A 23145-nucleotide genomic window follows, 5' to 3' on the forward strand; every position below is an offset into this window, starting at 1 on the left:
ATTGGGGGCATGCTTATCAAATTTGCAGATGACACCAAATTAGGAGGAGTATCTAATACCCCAGAGGACAGGATCAAAATTCAAAATGACATGAATAGACTAGAAAGTTGAGCCAAAGCTAATAAAATGAAATTCAACATGAGAAATGTAAGATACTGCAGTTAGGGCAGAAAAATGAAATGCACAGATATAGGATGGGGGAGACCTACAGGTGACAGGGATCTAGGAGTCCAGGTAGACCACAAGTTGAAAATGAGTCAACAGTGTGATGCAGCAGCTAAAGAGGCCAATGCAATTTTAGGCTGCATCAATAAAAGTATAGCGTCTAGATCAGGGGAAATAATCGTGCCACTCTATTCTGCTTTGGTCAGGCCCCACCTGGAATACTGTGTCCAGTTCTGGGCACCACAATTCAAAAAGGATGTTGAGAAACTGGAGCATGTCCAAAGGAGGGCAACTAAAATGGTGAAGGGTCTGGAAACCATGCACTATGAGGAACGACTTAGGGAGCTGGGGATGTTTAGCCTGGAGAAGAGAAGGTTAAGAGGTGATATATTAGCCCTGTTTAAATATTTTAAGGGATGTCATATTGAGGAGGGTGCAAGCTTATTTTCTGCTGCTCTAGAGAACAGGACCCGGAACAGTGGGTGCAAGCTACAGGAAAAGAGGTTCCACCTCAACATTAGGAGGAACTTCCTGACAGTAACGGCTGTTTGACAGTGGAACACACTCCCTTGGAGTGTAGTGGAGTCTCCTTCCTTAGAGGTCTTTAAAGAGAGGCTGGATGGCCATCTCTCGGGAATGCTTTGATTGTGATTTCCTACATGGTGAGGGGTTGGACTGGATGGCCCTTGTGGTATCTTCCAACTCTATGATTCTATTCTATGGAGACGAGAGCGATGATGGCAGAAGACTCTGAGTCCCACTGAACACAGGTTAGAGCTCTACACAGTGGCAATAGTGGCAGTGAAGAAATTATACTTCTCTGCCACCATTACATCTGCACAGTGTCATCCAGCAGAGCTGTTCTGGGTGGTCAGAGGCATTTTACATTCTGGCTCACAAGACCACTCAACAGCTTTTTGTGAAGTATTTGCAAGACACTTTGCAAACAAAATCATTCAGATTCCCTCCAGCTTGGATGCTGTAGTTGATGTAATCTTGGAACCTGCTTGTCCTGTATTACTGGATAAGTTTCAATGTGTGCAGCCTGAGGATTTGGACAGGATCATTGGACCTTGCCCTTCCTGACTTCTGAAAGCAGCTAGAGAGGGACTGGCCAAGTGGAGAATACCTCACTGCATCAAGCGACGTTTCCATCCTGCCTAAAGGAGCCTGTAGTGAGGCCATTACTGAAAAAGACCTCCCTGGATCTTACCAGTCTAGATAATTATTGGCCAATCTCTAACATTCCATTCTTGGGCAAAGTTCTGGAGTGAGTGGCGGCCTCTCAGCTCCAGGGGTTTCTGGATGAAACAGATTATCTAGATCCATTTCAGTTTGACAGCTTTGGGTGCCTTGGTGGATGACCTACGCAGGGAACTGGACAGGGGGAGTGTGTCCCTGTTGGTCTTGCTAGACCTCTCAGTGGCATTTGGTATCCTTCTGAGCTGCCTTTATGCGATGGGATTTGGGGGCACTGTCATGCAGTGGTTCCAATCTTTCCTGGAGGGGGAGACCCAGAAAGTGGTGTTGGGAGATTCCAGTTCGACCCCCTGGCCGTTGGCTCATGGGGTCCCCTCAGGATTCTATTTCATCCCCCATGTTATTTAACATCTACATGAAACCACTGGGAGAGGTCATCCAAAATTTTGGCATGTGGCGCCACCAGTATGCAGATGACACTCAAATCTATCTCTCCTTTTCATCTGATTCCAAGGAAGCTGTCTCTGTACTGAACCAGTGTCTGCTGTCAATAATGGACTTGATGATGGCAAACACATTGAAACAATCCAGACAAGACAGAGGTGTACCTGATCGCCTGTGCTGAATGGGGTTACACTCCCCCTGAAATTTCAGGCTCACAGCTTGGTTGTTTTTCCTGGACTCAATTCTGAGCCTGAGAAAGGTGTGAAACTTACTGGACAATAGATGCAACATCCTAAATCAAAAGGTGTGATATCTAGAGGGCAAAATTCTTTGATTTTCACCCTTCTGACAAATGCCAGTCACATCTTCCCCATCACCACACTCTAATCAAAGGATTGAATTCAATTTCAAAGGGACAACCTTACTATTTATGTGCCCTAGTGCTTCCTGGCCAAGTCCCCCTAATATTTATTTGGGCAAACTATTCTTCATACTGGGGTATCCTTCTGTGGCTATGTGTCTAAGCATCCCTTGGTCACGGGGGGGTGGGGGGGGTTGGAATCAATGGCCTCTGTGGTCTCTTCCAAGTCTGTGGTTCTATGATTCTATAAGTCTAATATGGAGTTTGATATCAAAGGTCAAAAAGGGGGTGATGCAGGGATATTCAGTGTACTAACAACAATTTGATTGCCAGCTTGGCCATGCAACCCAGTAAGCAACCTTGGGCAAGTCACATGCTGTTAGCCTCAGTGGAAGGCAATGGCAAACCTGTAAACAAATCTTGCCAAGAAAATGCCAAGGTAGTTCTCCTTAGGGTTGCCATAGGAGCCCTAGTGGCACAACCACTCACTCACAAGCCACAAGGTTCTCAGTTCAATCCCAGCCAGGGGCTCAGGGTCAACTCAGCCTAGCATCTTTCCAAGGCCACTAAAATGAGTACCCAGCTTGTTGGGGGCAATTAGCTTACAGTTGTAAACTGCTTAGAGACTGCTGAGTGCGGTATGGAGGGAAATATAAATGAAGCTGCTATTGCAATGACTTGAAGGGACACACCAAAAAACTTTCAACTGTGCTTTAATTGTTTTCTTTCTTTATAGACATGGTGTAATTGTCTTTTCTCTCTTAACTCAAATCCAAAGTAAAAGTCTTCAAAAAACGATTTTCTAAATTCCAGATGGGAATACCCTGAAACAGGTAGAAAGCTTTATGTATCTGGGGCTGATTTTCCATCATTCACTGAAATGGAAACCTCATATTGAGGCTATTTCTTTAAAAGCACAAATAAGCTCATCTGCAATGATTTTATTTTTTCCCCAAAGGGGGCCCCTCTATATTTCATCAGCAATTAAAATATTTGATGCCAAAACTGTAGCACAATTAAATTTAACCAACAGACCAAGTTCCAGATGTCATTATTTCAACTTCCAAATTGTGTTTCTAATTGTGTGCTGTTGTTGGAAACAGGGAAAAGACCCATATCTAGTAGAGCTTTGTGATTGGCCCTTAAGTTATGGATGAAGGTTATAGTATTTGGTGAGGACTAGGTCTCCTTAAACATCTGACACAAGATAATTATGTTAGTTCTTGGGCCAAGTGCGTTGCAAAGAAAGCTGCATCTATTGGCCTCAGGAGATAGTTTTCTGTGAACTGTGTTCACATTCATAATGTCTCATGATCTCACAGTATGATGTAAATACATTATGATTCCATGACGCTTGTTGGCAATTTCGTTTTGTAGAATTTGATGATATGTATATTTTGATTGAATGTGTAAATTTTGGGTTTATGGACCATAATAAATTATGACTAACTTAACTCATGCAAAATTACAGTGAATGTTCATTTATCAATGCTGTCTTCTCATGCACTTCTTTTTGTGTATTCAAAAATCCTTTGTTTAAACAGATTTAAAAAAAACTTTTATGTAAACGTGTGGCCAGTCTCACCTATATTCCTGACAGGATGTAACAGCTAACCTTTGGGAAGCCCTCCTAAGAAAATTCAGCTATTGCTTCATGCCTTCAGTATTGCCTGCCTCCCAAAAGCCTTGCTTCCCCCAGCTTCCTTCTCTCAGCAGTAGAACCAACAACTCCTGTAGTTCTCATGTTTAGTGTGCTCTGTAGGAACTGTTCTGATGTTTGGACTGTTTTGTAGCAAAAAAAAAGTTATCAAACACATTTTTTTTCAGCTCAAAGGCATCAGCAGCTAAATGTACAACTTTAATGTGGCTCTCCAGCAATTCAGCCCCTTGAAACCTGCTACTTTTCAGTCAAGTCCTGAGCATCATTGTTCATGTGCAACTTGCAAGGTGACTTGATTTTGTCCACAGATAAGAGCTCATACTACTTGGAACATAAGAAAAATATGTGCTGTGCTACTAGCACAGCAAATGAAGTATGATACTGTATAATGAAACCTGGTGGGATGAGTCTCTTGATTGGAATGTAGCAAGAGAAGGGTATAAGCTTTTAAAGAAAAGTAGGCCTAACAGGAAGGAAGGAGGAGTAGCATTATATGTTAAGGATCTGATCTTTTCACACCTGTAAAAAGATCCAGAACTGTAAACCTGGAAGCCAGGTGGATAAAAATTAAAGGGGAAGGAAACAACAAGAATCCCCCAAGTCAAACTGAGGAACTGAATGATGTCTTTCTAGAACAGATGACCACACATTCAGAAAGGAGAGATATAGGTGATTTCAACTAGCCTGATATTTACTGGAAGTCAAACTCAGTCAAAAATCTCAGGTGCAACAAATTCCTCACTTGCCTGGTAAACAAGTTCATTGTCCAAAAAGAAGAGAAAGGCAACAAGGGAATCAACTTAGGTGGGAATGATCGTGTTCTCCTGAAGTTTGAAAAGGGCAAACAAAACATAGTAAGAATGAATGACTATGAATGAATGAGAGCTGATGACTATGTTAAGCTAAATATTGTCAGAAAATATTATGAAAGTGACCTTTCAACCTTTTGTGTGTGTGTGAACAATCTATGTGTATGTGTGAACAACTACATCCAAAGGTATTAAAAGAACTGACAAATGTAATCTCAGAGCCATTGGCAATAATCTTTGAGAACTCCTGGAGAACAGGGAAAGTCCCAGAAGACTGAAAGAGGGCAAACGTCCCTATTTCCAAAAAGGGGAAAAAGAGGATCCCAACAATTTTCACCCACTTAGTCTGATGTCAGCACCAAGAAAAATCTAGAGCATATCATTAAAGAAAGAGTCAGTGCACATTTAGAAGGGAATGCCATAATCACAAAATGTCAACATGGGTTTCAGAGAAACAAATCATGTCAGACTAATCTGATCTCTCTCTCTCTCTCTCTCCCTTTGATAAAATTACCAATTTGGTAGATGAAGGGAATGTTGTAGACATAGCATATTTTGATTTCAGTAAGGCCTTTGACAAGGTCCCCGGTGACATTCTTTCAAATAAGCTAGTAAAATATGGGTTAGACAATGCAACTGTTAAAACAACTGCCAAATGAGATTCACAGCCAATGGCAATAATCTTTAAGAAGATGGGTATAGTTGATCTTTCTTATCCACAGATTTTTTTTATCCACAGTTTCAAGCATCTACAGCTTGATAATGTTTTTTAAAAAGGTATAAATTCCAAATATCAAAACTTGATTTTCTATTTTATATAAGGGACACTATTTTGCTATGCCATTATATTTAACGTGACTTGAGCATCCATGGATTTTATTATCCACAGGGGATTCTGGAACCAAACCCCAGTGGATAACATGGGCCCACTGTAATTGGTTGAGAAACCAAGCCTAAAGGGAGCTCAACAATGGCTATTCTTCATCCTGGAGAGAGGCTTCTGTTCCAGGCCCAGTGCTATTCAGCATCTTTATCAACAACTTGGATGAAAGAATATGGAGCATGTTTATCAGATTTGCAGATGACATCAAATTAGGAGGAATAACTAATATCCCAAAAGACAGGATCAAAACTCAAAATGACTTGAATAGATTAGAAAGCTGGGCCAAAGCTAACAAAATGAATTTCAATACGAAGAAATGTAAGGTATTGCACTTATGCCAAAAAAATGAAACACATATAAAACACATAGATATAGGATGAAGGGACACCTGGCTTAACAAGACTACATGTGAAAAGGATCTAGGAGTCCTAGGAGACCACAAGTTGAACATGAGTGAATACTGTGATGCGACAGCTAAAAAAGCCAATGCAATTCTAGGCTCATCAATAGATGTACAGTGACTAGATCAAGGTACTGTCACCACATTCTGTGTAAATGCTTCCTATTGGGAAGTGGGAATCATATTATTGCTTCTTTTTACAGAAATATGAACTGTTCTTGATTTGAAAGGTATAGCTCTGTTCCAAAAAGCAATTATAGGCGCGTTCCACACACGCCAAAAGTACGTGCTCAGCACATACTAGGGTTAGTAAAGGGTGTCCCTTCCAGACGCCCTAACCCTAGTACATGCCGAGCACGTTCAAAATGGTGGCATCCATTTTACATGAGCGCTGCCATTGTGACGTCATGACCGCACCGCCTCCAAACAGAGTGGTGCGGAAGTGATGTCCTGGCGCCACGTGAGGGCGCCTGGGGCGCCCTTTCCGCGACGCTGGAAGGAGCTCCGTTTCAGAGCTCCTTCCAGCTTTGCGTCACTGGGCGCAGCCTTTAGACGGCTGCACCAGTGACGCAAAGCAGAAAGGGGCCAAGGACACCCCTTTCCAGGCCGCAGGGAAGCGGCCTTTTGCCTGGAAAGTGGTGGATCGGGGCCTCAGAGGCTGCTGCTGTGGCAGCTGAGGCCCTGATCCGGCGGGGAAAGGGGTGGGAACACGCCACCCCAAAAGAGCGGTCTGTAAACCGCCATAGAATCATCAAGTTGGAAGAGACCACAAGGGCCATCTTCATTAATCATCCCCAGTGGGAATTAGAAAGAAAACATGGGGAAATCATTTTCTATATGATAATAGCAGCAAGGATATTTTTTGCAAAAAAAATGGAAAAAACAAGGAAAAACCAACTATAGAAGAATTGTTAATAAAATGTTATGATATAATGGAAACAAACAAATTGATATATTTGTTGAGAGATGGAATGAGAAATAAATATGAGAAAGAATATCAGTTTTAGACATCTCTCACAAAAATAGGGAGAAAATAGAACAAAGTTGGAAAGGAAAATGTCAGGGATTACCAACAGAGTAAGACAGGAAAAGTGATTTATAGGATAATAAAAACTTAACCTAGTTATTTTGAACATAAAATGAAAGTCAGAAGAAAAGAAGAGAGAAATTAGAAGTATTCAAAGTAAGGGAGAGGAAGGCTGTGCAGATCAGCATGTTTGGCCAACCTGAGGGGCGAAGTCATGGCATGGCATCCACACGATACACGGCCGGACTTCGCCCCAGGCCAGTGTGATGCCGTGCACCGCATCACACAGCATGCAGCATCACGGCACTCCTCTGGTGCTGCACATAGATGACGCAGCACCAAAGGAGAGCTGAAAAGCTGCAGCATCAGCAGCTACGGCACCCTTTCCGGGACACAAAAAGGAGCCGTTTTTTGGACCAGAGAAAGGCTAGATTGGGCCCTTGGTGTGCGGTTGCCACAGCCTCAATCTGGCAAAGATGGAGGTGGCTGCAGGCCTCCCCTTCAGAGGCCATCTGCACAGCCCCAAACTCATTTTATCTCATTTTAGGTGTTTAAATGTTTAATGTGTAATGTGGGAAGAAGAATAGTATTCAATGTTTAGAATAGATATGTATTGTCCATAATGTATAGAAGTTTTAACAATAACATTTATTTATTTTTTAAAAGGAAAGGACCTGATGTTACTGGCAGAATTGGTGCTATTTGCAGGGGGAAGTTCCCTAAAACCCATGCATAGAGAGAGGGCTGTTATACTCTATAACAACAAAGCTCCAGTTACAGCTTCAAACAGTTGTAATTGCAAAATATAAGATGAGAACAGTTTTGACTTCAGACATTCAGCTCTGACATCCTCAATGAACAATCTGTTGCTGCATGTTTTACTAGTCAAGTAGACGTTGTTCAGTAAGAAAGACAAGGAATGTCTTGTAGGCAGCTACACAAACAGTAAGGGAAGTAAAGTTTAACATTATATACAAGTCTTATGCCTGACTTGCATAATACTAAACTATCTATAAAACACTGCTGCTGTAAAATAAAGTTTGTCCATCAGAGGCTGTGAAAAAATAGTTCTGTTTTCTGTGGATCCTTTGGCCAAATACCTTTCTCTCCAGGCTCAGTAGTCAATCCAGCCCCATGATTTACTTTGGGGATATAGTAGCATTAATATCTTAGTCCAACCTAACAGTATGATTTTCACACATCATTCAAAAATGGCAAATAATTTACTCTTCTTTCTCTTACTCTTCTTTGAGTAACAATAACGATACATCCTACACAGTAATAAAAGTGAAAAATGAGTTCATGAGTTTTGCATTCCTGATTTAGATAGATAGACAGACAGACAGACAGACAGACAGACAGATAAACGCAGAAGCACAGCAAATTTATCACTTTAGCATCATGCTTTATTACTTTTTATTAACCCAGCAAGGTAAAGGTATGGAACACTTAGGTGTGCTCTATATCTCCATGGACTCTGAAGCGATATATGCATGTGTAGTTAGGGTGGCCCCAGTTGTTTAGTACATTCAGGTTTACATATCCCATAAATTTAGGAAATTCATTCTGAAAGAGAGGAAAAACTCATTTTAATTTTTGCCACTGCCATCTAGTTCAACTAAATGGAATTATTAATCAATTATATTTTCCCTGACATAGATTAATCACATTTCTGGAGTTCTAGTTATATCTTGTGGAAATAACAGTGATAACAAAGACAAGCTGATCACATGGATCAAAGTAGCACTAGGTTAGCTTGGACAGGAATAGCACTTTACTACAATGTCCCATTACAATGTCAACATACCTTCAGTTGGAATGTTTGAATTATGTCTCCTTCAATGTCATAAACAAACTGACCTAAAAAAGTTCCCCTTTCCTCCTTCTCTTCTTTTAGTCCCTATAGAAATGACAGATCATTAATAGTCAAGAGATTTTCTAGATTAGAAAACATAGCAGAGTCCTCTCGGCTGAGAGTTTGTGGTGGTTACAACCACCTAATGAGCTTCATGACTGAGTGAGAATTTGAATGCGAGTTTCTCTTGTTCTGGTTAAATATAGTACTATTATTCTATTTTAACTTTAACTTCTACTTTAACTGCTATGGCTGCCTCCTGTGGAATCCTGGGATTTGCAGTTTAGGGGTGCATTTAAAATTCTCAGCCAAAGAGCTCTTAGGCCTCACTAAACTACAAACTTCAGAATTCCACAGAAGGCACCTATAGCAAAGTGGAATAACAGTGCTATAACAGCGTAGTGTTTTAGGACATTACCACATAAGGTCCACTCTTGCAGAAATCACATCAGTTGTTTGTTTGTTTGTTTGTTTGTTTGTTTTAAAAATGCAAACATACTATTTTCAGCAGTATTTAGATATGTGAAGGCCTGGGAGGACGGGAAAAAATAGATGGGGAAAGCCTTTTTTTTTCCAGAAAAAAAATGAAAATGGAATAAAAGGTACTATGGAATATTTTTTGCAGTGATAAGACCAGATGTATATATATTTACTTCCCTTTTGTAACCACCCCATCTCCAAAAAGCAAAGAAGCAAAGGAAATTCAACATATATCAAACAGGTTAATTTTACGCTAAAAATATATATATGTATACTGTACATGCATTTTATTTACTAAAAACCGCAGTAATTTTCAATTTGTAAAGAGTGATAATACCACAATTATTTTCATTTTTTCTTTAAAAATTGCTTTTTTTCTTAATCCCTCTGGGGAAAAAACGATAGCTTTATGCAAAATTCCTCTCCTGCATATAATATTTAATGATAGTACTCATTTGGGAAATGGTTTCTTATGTCTGAGAGCCTGTTGTGAAATTACATCAGCATAATTTTTGAGAAATTCAATGTTCTCTGCCTAAGAAGAGGGTGCGTAGCCTCACATAGTGCAGAGTCAGCCTGGATCTCAAAGAAAGTGTCGTTTTTGTTATTGCTGCTGCTGCTGCTGCTGCTGCTGCTGCTGCTGAGTTTACATTTTATTTCTTAGACTTTACAGCTCTTTCTCTCCCACAGATCTTCGGAGATGTGAGAGCTAGCACATGTGTACTGGGCCCATGCCCTCCTGGTTCTTAAAAGCAGCACAAGTGGGACTCGCTTCCATCTTGCCTAAAATACATTTTGGTGAGACCATTACTGAAAAAATCATTCCTGGATCCCACCATACTGGAGAACTGTCAATCAATTTCCAATATCCATTTTTTTGGTCAAGATTCTGTTCTGCAGTGTCCTCCCAACTCCAGCAGTTCCTGGAGGAGATGGGTTATCTAGACCCATTTCAATCTGGCTTCATGTCTTGCTATCAGTTAGAGACAGCTTTTGGTCGCCTTGATAGATCACCTAAGCAGGACACTAAATGGAAAGTGTGTCCCTGTTGATTCTGCTGGCTCTCTCAGTAATTTTCAGTTCCATTGACCATAGTAGGGAGATCTTGTAGCACCTTTGAGACTAACTAAAGAAAGAAGTTGGCAACATTAACTTAAGTCTACTTCTTCAGATGCATTTGGTGAAGTGGAAAACCAATGCATCTGAGGAAGTAGAATTAAGCCTACAAAAGCTCATGCTGCCAACTTCTTTCTTCGGTTATTCTCAAAGGTGACACTAGATCTCCCTACATACTGATTCTACAGACTAACACAGTTATATCATTGACCATGGTATCCTTCTAGTTTGCCTCTCTATTTGCTACTGTTTTATAATACAATGCACCCGTGCCATGTGCGGACACATTTTACATGGCTTCCAGCGTATGTAGAAGCTGCTTGGGGAGGGAAATAATGGCATGTATGCCCACGGCGCATGCGTGTCGCTCTGCCACATGCCCATTATTTTCTATGGGGCTTGAGCATAGGCGGGTATTCCCTTATGCGGAAGGATCTGGAACGTATTGCCCGTGTAAGGAGAGGGCACACTGTAATTCCAGTGCTTCTTGGAGGGACAGACTCAGAAAGTGGTGTTGCGGGATGCCTATTTGATACCCTTGCCTCTGGTGTCCCTTGGGGCTTAGTTCTGTCCTTCATGTTGTTGAATATTTAAAAAACAGCTAGGTTACCCCATGTTTTGGGGTTCGGTGTCAACAGTATCCTGATGCCATCCAGTGCTATCTCTTATTTCCATCCAATTTCAAGGAAGCAGTTTCTGTACTAAATCAGTGTCTGATGTTATTTCATAATTTGTTTCACCCACACACATTCCCCAAATCCTGAATAAAGATGGGAACATGATGCTCACATAAATCACAAAATCTTTGGGAGCACTGGTGATCTCTCCTGTAGGAGAAACTTTCTTAGATATATGTTCTATTGTAACAGCTCTTGGAATAATTTCCTTGGCAAGCCTCACAACAATTTCTCCTCGATTTCCAGGGAATGGCCAGCAGTTTCCAGGATAGTAGTTAGGCTAGAAGAGAATTAAAAAAAATTCTGGTTGTTTTATGCATCATCATCATCATCATCATCATCATCATCTTTATGGCTAATGTCATATAACTTAGTTAGATAAAGCATATAGAGTTAAATTTATGGAATAATTTTGGCCCAAGTATGCCGTTTGAAATTCTAATGAAACTGAACAGAAAGTTTAGCTGCAATATTACAGTTGGCTCTCAGTATCTGCAGACTTGCCATCCGTGGATTTGAGTATCCTCAGACAGCAAGCCTGCGTTATTCCCAATGGTGGTGCGTGCATGAGACTGTGCTGCCACTGGGGACAAAGTAATGGGTGGGTAGGCTGTGTGGAGGGGGGTCAATGAAGGAGTCCCAGCAGCTGACGGGAGGGCAGTGGCAAGCACAGAGAGGGGGAAGTTTGACTTCTGTGCTCCCCACAGTGTGCCCTGGAAGCCACCTCCTGCTCCTCCTCACTCTCTGGCCATGGCGACGGCAACCTATTGGGTTTCCCTCCCGGAAGAGAGTTCCAAGGAAGGAAGGTCCTCCCCGCCCTTGCCTCCTTATTTAGTAACCCCCGCATCTGTGTCCTGCTGGTCTCCTGAAGGGGGTGGCACATTTTGCCAGAAAGCAAGCAGGCCAACCTCAACAGAAGAAACCAGCAGGAGGCAAAGGAGGGGGTCACCAAGGGAGATGGCGGTGGCAGTGGCAGTGGCAGTGGCAGCGAGGCTGGCAAGTACAGCTGCCATCCTTCCTTCTTCCTTTCACCCTTCTGAGAAGCCCTTTGCCAGGAAGGGGACCCAGGAGGTCACCGCTGCTTCCACAGCTGGAGACAAAGGAGGAGCAGGAAGGTGGCTTCCAGGGTGCACTGTCACCTGAAGGGGAGCACAGAGGTCTGGCCTCCCCCTCGCTTTGCTCACCACTGCCCTCCCATCAGCCCACTGGGAATTCTATGTTGACGCCTCCACACAGCCAAACCACCCATCCCTTTGTCCCCAATGGTGGTGCAACCTTATGCATACACCACCATTGGGGACAAGTGAACTTGAACATCTGAGGATTTTGGTATCTGCAGGGGGGTCCGAAATGGATCTGCTCTGCCCCATTGTTGTTAACTGCTCCCGAGTCGACATACAAAATCACTAAGCCCAAAACTCTAACAATAACCTTATAATAATAAACACAGAGAAAACACTGAACAGTTTATTTCATTTTTTCCTGTCGTCTACTGGGCTTTGTGCTCAGATTTTATATCTTCCTTCATCTTTTTCATCTCTGCTGGTCCACTAGTGATCAATATCTTTCATGTCTACAGAATGTTATAAAGTGGAACAGTGGACACTTTGCCTGGACATTTCCTCATTCTGTCAGACCATTCAAAAATAGGTTAACTCTTATTGTCCAATTATGTGCCCTAGACTCAGGAAGCCTAAACAGATGGGTCAGGCTGAGCCTGTGCTATCCTGGCCTTGTGATGAACCCAATCTATAACTAACTCAATAACCAGACTTCATGGACAAACCAAAAAGGATTTATTGGGAAGCTCAGCACGGTAGACAAGCATTTACCAGAATTGGTTGCATAAAGCTAAACACAAACATATACTTTTTCACACTTAGCCGCTCTTTCCTGTTCATTCCCCCCCCCCATTTCTTTTCTAGGAGAGCAAACTTGAGGCTCAAAGAACAAGTCTGCCTCACTCCTTCCCTGCATCCCACCCCCCAGCCATTATTTCAACAGCAATAACAACAAATTCCTCAGTTACAATATCACCACTCCAAACATTCTATAAGCCAAATTATCATAATCAATAACCCATGACAGAGGATCTCAAGGGGACCCTGGCAGCCCCAGTGTTCACCTGGGTTAGTCCCTGAGTTGGTGCATCGACAGTGTCCATGCACCCATCCCCACACTGGGCCAAGACCCAGGGCAGCTCCTTATCTTGGCATGTGAAACATCTGAGAAGCCACTCCAGTCACCTCACTCACAATTACAGTCTCTATTAATGCAAAGAGTGTTTGGCTTGCAGATTATGCACCATTATATATAAAGATTGAAGGATGAAGTGTTAAGAGATTTTAAGAATGGATTTTTGATCCTATGGTTATTTTGGAGGAGGAGAATAAGAACAGGTTGTTTACCTATTATTCTGATTCTTCAAATGGTCATCTGTGCCTTCTTACATTAGGGTTTTGTGCCTGTGAAGAGACTCCCAATGGAAAGTTCCAGAGCTGAGTAGCTTGTTGGGAAACACCCCACCCCTCAGGGACGTAGCCAAGGGGGGGGGGTTCTTGGGATCCGGACCCCCCCTTCCATTAGATAAAATGAATGGTGTGTGCTGCTGCGCCGCTGCACCCAAGGCCGATTATAATGGTGGCACTTAGTCTGGACCCCCCCTTCCCAAAATCCTGACTACGTCTCTGCACCCCTCCTGTCTATCACGCATATTTGAGCCCACCAAGTTAACCTCACCCCAGTTTCTAAGTCTGCCTATACAGGGACCTGAGAGAGAAGGAAGGCAGGGCAGGTAGGCATGAGGGCACAGATGACCACTCAAAGAACCACAGTTACAGGTAAGCAACCCATCCTACTTCTTTGTGGTCTCTGTGTCTCATACATTAGGGTAACTAAAAAGTTTACCAAAGGCAGGTGGGTCACTGAAGAAGAGAAGAAAGCTAGAAACCTAATTCTATCTAACTCCTGGTAGAGGATTTCTAGATCATTCTCTTGGAAAAGGGAAGGTTGGTTCTCTGTGTTCATTTTGCTAGGGTGAGTTCTCAAACTTTTTAAAACTGTGAGCCATTTCTGTGGCTGGGTGGAGGAGCTAGAAGCCTAATTCTATCTAACTCCTGGTAGAGGATTTTTAGACCATTCTCTTGGAAAAGAAAAGGCTGGTTCTCTGAATTTTTCTTTCAATTTTTTTATAGTCAAGGAGAAATACAGAGGAGAAGGTAGCCTGGGAAGAGTGTTTGTTTTAACTTTTTTTCCCTTAAGGAACTGGTATTTAGAGAAAGTGAGTCAAAGATTTGCCTCTGAAAGGAGCTAGTAGGCAGGAGCTCTCTACATAACTATAGTCCCAGTTGATTGAGCTCGCTAACAGAGTTTGGGGACAAAGGCCAAGCTCACTTTGGTTTTTAGCAGGGGAAGTCCAAAGTCTTGTTGCAGTGCCTCCTTAAGACTTCTCAGTATGGACACTAAGGGACCTGATGCAGTCACCTGCAACACTTGTGGGATATTTGTCTTCTTGCCTACAGATGTGGGGAACTTCACCTGCACCAAGTGCAAGTTGGTAACGCTCTTAGAAGAGAAAGTACAGCAGCTGGAGGCCCAGATATCTACACTTCAGCATCTTTGGGAACAAGAGGTTTTCCTGACCAGAACGGACCAGATGGTTTTAGATGGGAAACACACAGAGAAGGTTGATGGGGGAGGAGGGGGTCATTTCACAGGAGGAAGAGAGTAGAAGTAATGTCACACACAGAAGTAGGGAAATCAGGGATCGCTCTATGAGCTTGCAGCTACAGAATTGATTTGAACCTCTCTCTATTATCAGGGATGATGAAGAACAGCAGCAGGGACAGAGCAGGGGACCCTGGGAGTACCACCAAAGGGAACAACTGCTGCTAAGCCTCAGAGGAGGCATGTGGTGAGGGTGGGGACTCCTTGTTGAGGAGTACCGAAGCAGCGGTTTGTGGGCCCGACAAGATGTCTCAGGAGGTGTGTTGTCTCCCTGGGGCAAAGATCCGTAATGTGACAGAAAAGCTGACAAGACTTGTCAAGCCTACTGACCATTACCCCTTTCTTTTGGTTGATGTGGGAACCAATGATACTGCAAGGCACAGCCTTCAGAATATCATAAGGGATTATGAAGCTCTGGGGAGGAAGCTGGAGAGTTGGATGCACAGGTCGTCATCTCATCTCTTCTCCCAGTTGAAGGGCATGGTCCAGGAAGGGAGAGGAAAATAGCAGAGATTAATACCTGGGTCCGCAGATGGTGCTGCCAAGAACAATTTGGTTTTTTTGATCATGGACTGAGGCTCCATGAGGGAGCACTTCTGGCAAGGGATGGGATGCTTCTCATATCAGTTGGAAGAAACATTTTTGCCAGTAGTATCAAGAATTTGATCAGGAGGGTTTTAAACAGAGGAGGGAGACAGTACTCTGGAATGCAAAAGGGCTGGAGAAAATAGTCAAATTGTCATAGAAGAAAAAGGCAAACAGTGCAAGGACCCAACAGTAGGAGGCAAAAAAACTTGCACAGGCAGCAAGTAAAGGGATCCCATGGTCTTAGATGTCTCTACACTAATGCACAGAGCATGGAAAATAAGTAAGATGAACTTGAACTCCTAGCACAACAATGCAAGTATGATATAAAAGGCATCACCAAAACCTGGTGGGATGAGTCTCATGACTGGAATAGAGGGTATAACCTTTTCAAGATAAATAGGCCAAGCAGGAAAGAAGGAGGAATAGCATTATATGTCAGGGATACCTAGCTGAATGACACTACGTGTGAAAGAGATCTGGGAGTCCAAGTAGACCACAATTTGAACATGAGTCAACAGTGTGATGCAGCAACTAAAAAGGCCAATGTGATTTTTAGGCTGCATCAATAGAAGTACAGTGTCTAGATCAAGGGTAGTAATAGTGCCACTCTATTGTGCTTTGGTCAGGCCCCACCTGGAATATTATTTCCAGTTTTGGGCACCACAATTCAAAAAGCCTGCAAAAGAGAAGGTTAAGAGGTAATATGATAGCCCTGTTTAAATCCTTAAAGGGATGCCATATTGAGGAGGAGCAATATTGTTTTATGCTGTTCCAGAGAACAGGACTGTGGTGATCCCTGGGGGCAATGAGCCCTGTGTGTGGCTCTTACTCCCAGGGAGTACCTTAAACTTCCCTTCTAGGATCTCCTAGGTCTCCATTCCCACTCCCTGCCGAGCTGAATGAGACCCCTTGAGGTCCTATAATCTCTCTGCCACCACCCAGTGAATCTCAATAAACTACGTCTCCCTAAGCACACACTGGGACTTGCTAGGGAGAGATCTAGTTTTTGTTTCCTTGCTAACTTAAAGCAACCAGTAACCGAGCTAAAACACGTGTACAGGAGCAGAGAGAGACAGCAGATACTTTTAAAGAAAGATATTTATTTTAAAGAAATAGAATAGAATAGAAAGATATCATTCATGCAAAGCCTCCTTGCTTTGCAGGTCAGAAAACGTGGCCTGATACAGACAGCCAAAATAAAGTCACTTTGGAGATACAGTGGTACCCCGGGATACGAATGCGCCGCCTTACGAAATTTCCGGGTTACGAAAAAAATCCATAGAAAAAAACTGTTCCGGGTTACGAAGGTTATTTCGGGTTACGAAAAAATTTTTGGTGCTTTTCGGCGCTTTTTCGCACGAAATCGCAGCTTTCGCTATTAGCGCCTATGGCTTTTTCGGCTTACGAAGAATTTCGGGTTACGAACGCGGCGGCGGAACGAATTAAATTCGTAACCCGGGGTACCACTGTATGGTGTTTCAAGAGTCCAGAAGCCGCACCAAAGCCACGCTCCACTCCTAAGGACTGGAGTGCAGCTTTGGTGCAGCTTCTAGACTCTTAGGACGCATGTATCAATGAAACACCATACCTCCAAAGTGACTTGAAGCAGCTTTATTTTGGCTGTCTGTATAGGGCCACAGTTACAAAGACGTTCATTTCAGGCAAGCTATTAGGTAAACATAACAAAACCTAAACACATTAGCTAATACATTTCGTAGCTACTCACACAGTGATGGGATTTGCACTTTGTGTTGTTTCTGGATGCAGGGAGCTGGCTTCTTGCCAACTCCACCTGCATTCCTCACAGCCGGTTCCCCAGCTGCCCAGAGAACAAAGAAAACATCTGGTTTCCCCCAAGAAGAGGGAGGGAGAGACAAAAGACTACATGGTCGCAAAAGGGTTTTAAAGGCTACTCAAGGAATGTTCTTGAATCTCCCGGTCCTACTCTCTGATTGGTCAGTTAGATCTTACATCAGCTATGATGTAGCTCTCATTAGCATGTACCTCCCCCCAGATTAACCCTTTGTGGTTCAGGAGAAGTCCCCAAATGACTGGAGGGCCCAGTCATTACAAGGACACAGAACAACGGATGCAAGCTACAGGAGAACAGGTTGCTCACCTGTAACTGTGTTTCTTCGAGTGGTCATCTGCGAATTCACACAAATGGGTTTATTCTGCGCCTGCGCAGCAATCCTCGGAAACTTCTAAAATCTCTAGGCAGAAAGCAATGTATCTTTCTGCAACTTTTTGGCGGTAGCTTCGCCCACCCATATATAAGGCCCCTGGTGGCCCGCTCCTCTTCAGTTCCAAATGAGCCGCTAATCAGCGCAGCAACAAGCGTTGTCAAATGAGCAGACACTGAGGGGATGGATGGGCGGGTTTGTGTGAATTCGCAGATGACCACTCGAAGAAACACAGTTACAGGTGAGCAACCTGTTCTTCTTCTTCGTGGTCTCTGCGAATCACACAAATGGGTTTAGACTAGCGAGCTATAGTCTGTGGAGGAGGGAGTGTCAATACCAAATAGTCAAATGACAATAAAGATGTAAACCAAATACCTGAGTGATTTATTTGTAGTACACAGGTTAGTGCATGGCAGAAAGTAACACTGCCCTCCCAAAGGCTGCATCATGCCTGGCCCTTGAGTCCAGCCTGTAATGTCTTATGAATGTCAATGGCTGGGACCAGACAGCTGCCTTGCACACATCCTCAAGGGGAATCCCCGTCAAAAAGGCTGAGGATGCGGCTACTGCCCTAGTTGCATGGGCTCTAACCCGACCCGGTAGGGGCTTTCCAGCCAGTTCGTAGCAGAGGTGGATGGTGTTGGCTACCCACTTGGAGAACCTCTGCGGTGAAACCGGCAGCCCCTTCTTGGCTTCGGAGTAGCACACAAAAAGTCTCTCCGAACGCCTGGAAGGAGATGTCCTGTCCAGATAGAACGCCAGCACCCTGCGGACATCCAGGGCATGGAGCTGACGCTGAGAGTCTGTGGTCGGATTAGGAGCCAGAGTCGGCAAAACAATGTCCTGGTTGATGTGAAAGGCAGACACCACCTTAGGCAAAAAAGTGATGTCTGTACGGAGCACCACCTTGTCCTTATGGAAACGGAGGAAGGGCTGGTCCATCCTCAGGGCACACAATTCACCAGCTCGGCGAGCTGACATAATAGCTACCAGGAAGGCCGACTTCCAAGTCAGGAGTCTCATGTCCGTGGTATCTAAGGGCTCAAAGGGCTTAGACACCAAATGTGCCAGGACGGTGTCTAGACTCCACTGTGGTGTAGGGTCTAGAATCGGTGGATGCAAATTGTTGAATCCCTTAAGGAACCTCTTTATGAGAGGATCCCCAAACAGAGAAGACTTGTCCTGAAATAGGTAGTGAGATGAAATGGCAGACAAATAGCACTTGATAGAACTCAAAGAGAGACCTGCATCTGCTAAGGTCATGAGAAAGTCCAGGACTACAGGGATGGAGACACGGGATGGTAGAATGTCCTTTGTTTGTAGAAAGGTTAGGAACCTATCTCATTTGTAGGCATAGGACCTCTGTGTGGACGGTCTCTGTGCTGTTTTGATATCTTGTACACCAGATGGAAGTGTCCTCAGGATCGAATCCTCCATGCTACCAATTGGAGAGATTGCATCTCGGGATGGTGAACTCGTCCGCCGTGGAGCGAGAGCAGGTCGGGTCGGTGCTCCAAGCGGAGATGGTCCTGCGCTTGTTGTAGGAGCGGAGCGAACCAAGGCTGCCTGGGCCACCACGGGGTTATCAGGATTGCATCCGAGTGGTCGGCCAACATCTTCGAGAGGACCCGCGTGATCAAAGGAAACGGAGGAAAGGCATACAGGAGGCCTTGAGTCCATTTGAGCTGGAAGGCATCCCCTTCCGATCTTGGCTCCCTGTACTGTGAGCAAAATCTTGCGGTGTGGGCGTTCAGCCGGGAGGCAAACAGGTCGAGGAGGGGGGTTCCCCAGCGATTAAAGAGTTGGGATACCACCTCTGGATGCAATCTCCACTTGTGGCAAGTGGAGGATGACCTGCTGAGTTGGTCTGCAAGGTCGTTCTGGTCACCGGGCAGATGGATGCATTGTAGTAGAATCTTGTGTCCTATGCACCATTCCCAGATGGTGACTGACAACAGAGTCCTCGACTTTGTACCCCCTTGTTTGTTGAGGTAGTACATAACGGTGGTGTTGTCGGTGAGAAGAAGCACCACCTTGTCCGCGAGGACCGACTGAAAGGCTCTGGGTGCTTTCTCCACGGCAAGCATTTCCAAGACGTTGATGTGGAGAGTAGCTTCTGCCGATGACCATTTGTCCTTTATTGTAAGGTCCAGTGTGTGGGCGCCCCATCCTTGCAGGGAGGCGTCCGTAGTCAGAGAGAGGTCTGGCTGAGGGGGTAGAAATGGCATCCCCACACAGACGTTGTCGGACCGGAGCCACCATCGTAAAGACCTCTGTACAGTCCTTGAGATGGTGAGCAGCTTGGTAGACGTGTCTCGGACGGGGTTGAACACGGAGAGGAACCAAGATTGAATGGGCCTGAAGCGCAGTCTGGCCCACGGTGTGACGAAAGTGGTGGAGGCCAGGTGTCCCATGGCGACTTGCACTGCACGGGCCTGAAGGCGTCTTTGGCGGAGGCAGGGCTGCAGGGACGCCCAGAGGGTTTGGAACCTTGTCTCTGGAAGGTATGCCCTCATCTGTACAGAGTCCAGCGTTGTTCCTATAAAGTCTATTCACTTGGTAGGAGTCAAGTTGGACTTGTCGGAGTTGACCTGTAGTCCCAATGCTTGCAGTAGGGACAGGGCAAAGTTCAGCTGGTTGAGTAGGGTGTCCTTTGAGGATGCTGCGAAGAGCCAATCATCCAGGTACGGGAAGACTGTGATTCCCTTTTGACGCAGGTATGCCACCACGGGTGCCATGCACTTGGTGAAGACCCTTGGAGCTGTGGAAAGGCCGAAGGGAAGGACCTTGTACTGGTATGCCTGGTGTCCGACAGCGAAAGCGAGGAACCTGCGGTGGTCCTCCAGGATCGCTATGTGAAAGTAGGCATCATTTAAGTCTAGCGTCACAAACCAGTACCCTTCCTGTAGGAGTGGTAAGATAGAAGCAAGAGTTACCATCCTAAATTTCTTGTAAACAATAAAGTCATTGAGGGCCCAAAGATCCATTATGGGTCTAAGGCCAGAGTCTTTCTTCGGTACGGTGAAGTACCTGGAAAAAAGCACCGCTTGAACTCAGAGGGGGAGACGGGTTCAATGGCCCCTTTGTCTAGAAGAGTGCGCACTTTGTCAAGAAGGGTGTCCGAGGGGACAGTTGAAACAAAAGCTCCAGTTGGTGGGAGCTCAGAGAACTCTAGGGCATAGCCCCTGCGGACGATGTTAAGTGTCCAAGAGTCCATAGTGATGGCGGCCCAGGTGTCGAAGAAAGGGCTCAGCCTGTTGGAGGTGACGAGGTGCGCAGGAACACATCAGAACCTCTTCTTGCCCCGGCCATCCTTCTTCCTATACCCTTGTTGGTATCTGGGTTGGGAAGATTGACGCCTGTCTGGTGGGGGAGCAGGCGACCGGGAGGATCAGCCCTGAGGGTTACTGTCCTGGTGATAAGGACGGTCCTGGGGCTGGAAGCGGTACTGGCCTCCTGAGTGTCAGGGGCGCTGACCAGGATACCTCTGGCGGGGGGACTTGGATGGTGCGGAAGACATACCGTGCTTTCTAGCCGCGGTCTTCATCCGGAACCTGAAGCTAAGCTTCTCATCCGTGTCCCTATTGAAGAGGCCCGAGTTGTCGAAGGGCATGTCTTCAATAGCCGCCTTCGCCTGAGGGGTGAGGTCTGAGGACTGGAGCCATGCATAGCGGCGGAGAGCTATGGAGCCAGAGAGGATCTTAGATTCGCAGTCCGTGGAGTGCCTGGCGGAGATGATCTGCTGTCCCGCCATCAAGTGGATCTCATTCCTGAGAGCCGCCATCATACGCCTCCTGTCCTCGGGCAAGTCAGCAATGGTGGGGTCCATCTTCTCCACCAGGACCTGGACGTAGGCCCCCATGCAAGCCGCGTAGTTCACAATCTTGAGGTCGAGAGCCGCCGAGGCGTAGAATTTCTTTGCCAGGCTTCTTGCTGTCCTTGTCGACAGGCGAGGATGAGGTTTTGGGGGCGAAGGTGGACTGGGCCCCCTCCACAATAGCTGAATTCAGCTTGGGGTGGTTTGACAGCCAGGACGGGGCAGACGGAGTAACCTGGTACAGGTTCTCGATCCTGCACGAAGTCGACGGGATGGTGGCTGGGGCGTCCCAAGAACGCTTGGCGATCTTCTCCAGGGACGGGAGGTAAGCCAGGGCTGGCGGAGCTGGAGCAGAGCCGTGGATCCTCCTTTCCACCGGGTCAAGGGCATCATCCTCCGGATGGGCGACTTCCAGCTTGAGAGCATCGGCCATCCGTATGACCCTGTCGGCAAAGGCCCGGACGTCATCCGTGGGTAAAGGGACAGATGAGCCTTCGGGCACAAACGGGGCGTCCTAATCCGAGATGGGAGACATGGAACGAGGAGAGCCCGAGCCAGACCTCGAGGGGGATGGGCTCCGCCGTCTGAAGAGAGGATCGGATGTCCCGAAGTCGTCCCGGTCGTCCCGGCGGGAGGTGTCACCATCCGGACGACGGGCTCGTGAATGAGCACGGAGGTTACGACGCAGGCGGGATGGGTCAACCGGGATGAGGTACTGTCCCGTGTGCTGGTCGTGAACGAGATCCGGGAACGCCTGGAAGAGGTCCCAATCATGCTCTGTAGGGGCACGGTGGTCTGCGGCCAGAGCCTCGTCAGCTTCGGTACCTAGCATAGCCCGGTCCCGTGAGGCAGAGCATGGCCGTCTCCTTGGTGAGGGCGAGGGGGATCTTGACCTCGGCCTTTGAGGAGAGAGTGGAGCATAGGAGTCCTGGAGCTCTCCCTCCGATTCAGAGTCCACGTTCACAATCTGTAGGCTGTCTGCCGGTACAGAAAGGTGACTGGTGAGGAGAACTCTGGGTTTAAGCGGCACCACCCGGGAAGGGGCCGGTACAGACGGAGTCGGAGTCTTTACCGGCTCAGCAACAGGTGATGTCAACGGCACTGGCCTCGACTCAGGCGGAGGCACTGAGAACGTGCTTGGGGGCCCCTTACGGCGGCTCTTAGAAGGCAGCGAGGACGAGCGAGCTCGCTTCTTGTCCCGGTCGGAGCGCTTGTCCCCTTTTCTCTTGGGGGCTCTGGGGGCATCCACCTCCCCAGAGGCTCCAGAGCCGCCAGGCTGGCTGAGAACCCTCTCATAGAGGGCGGCCTTGAGTGTCCAGTCCCTGTTCTTGAGGGCTTGGGCGGACATGGCCTTGCAGTGGGCACAACTGCCCTGAACGTGCGTCTCCTCCAAGCAGAGGACACACTTGTCGTGGCCGTCGGCCTTAGGGATTTTCACCCCGCACTTGGTGCATAGTTTGAAAGAGGCCATGGTAGGAGAAGTCCATTACCAGTCTGAAGTCAAGCCGTAAATCAGAGAAAGTCGTCAAGCCAGAGGGAAAGTCCGAGAGAATGGTCAAGTGAAAGTCCGAAGGTCGAAAAGCCAGAGATTCCAATACACAAAGAGCAAGCGAAATGCTAGCGAAGTTCCTCGAGCTGCTTAGCGTGGCGGAATGAAGGAACTGAAGAGGAGTGGGCCAACAGGGGCTTTATATATGGGTGGGTGGAGCTACCGCCAAAAAGTTGCAGAAAGATACATTGCTTTCTGCCTAGAG

General features: G+C 45.9%; 2 protein-coding genes across 8 annotated transcripts in view; one reads left to right on the plus strand and one right to left on the minus strand.

The window, feature by feature from the left end:
* Positions 1–10480, plus strand: part of IGFBP1 (insulin like growth factor binding protein 1) — a 64427-nt gene extending 53947 nt beyond the window's left edge. Inside the window, exon 4 of the mRNA XM_042476934.1 lies at positions 9975–10480. Within this exon, the coding sequence (XP_042332868.1) occupies positions 9975–10034 (60 nt within the window). The 3' untranslated portion in view covers positions 10035–10480. The remainder of the gene's footprint in view (positions 1–9974) is intronic.
* Positions 8334–23145, minus strand: part of SUN3 (Sad1 and UNC84 domain containing 3) — a 140502-nt gene continuing 125690 nt past the window's right edge. For 6 of the 7 annotated variants that reach the window (XM_042476932.1, XM_042476929.1, XM_042476931.1 and 3 more), the window contains 3 exons: positions 11190–11357; positions 8757–8849; positions 8334–8515 (listed from right to left, as the gene is read on the minus strand). In XM_042476932.1, the coding sequence (XP_042332866.1) occupies positions 8399–8515; positions 8757–8849; positions 11190–11357 (378 nt within the window). In that variant the 3' untranslated portion in view covers positions 8334–8398. The remainder of the gene's footprint in view (positions 8516–8756; positions 8850–11189; positions 11358–23145) is intronic. The other variant, XM_042476928.1, reaches the window with a different exon arrangement.

The sequence above is a fragment of the Sceloporus undulatus genome, chromosome 6 (assembly GCF_019175285.1).
Source record: "Sceloporus undulatus isolate JIND9_A2432 ecotype Alabama chromosome 6, SceUnd_v1.1, whole genome shotgun sequence".
Classification (NCBI taxonomy): Eukaryota; Metazoa; Chordata; class Lepidosauria; order Squamata; family Phrynosomatidae; genus Sceloporus; species Sceloporus undulatus.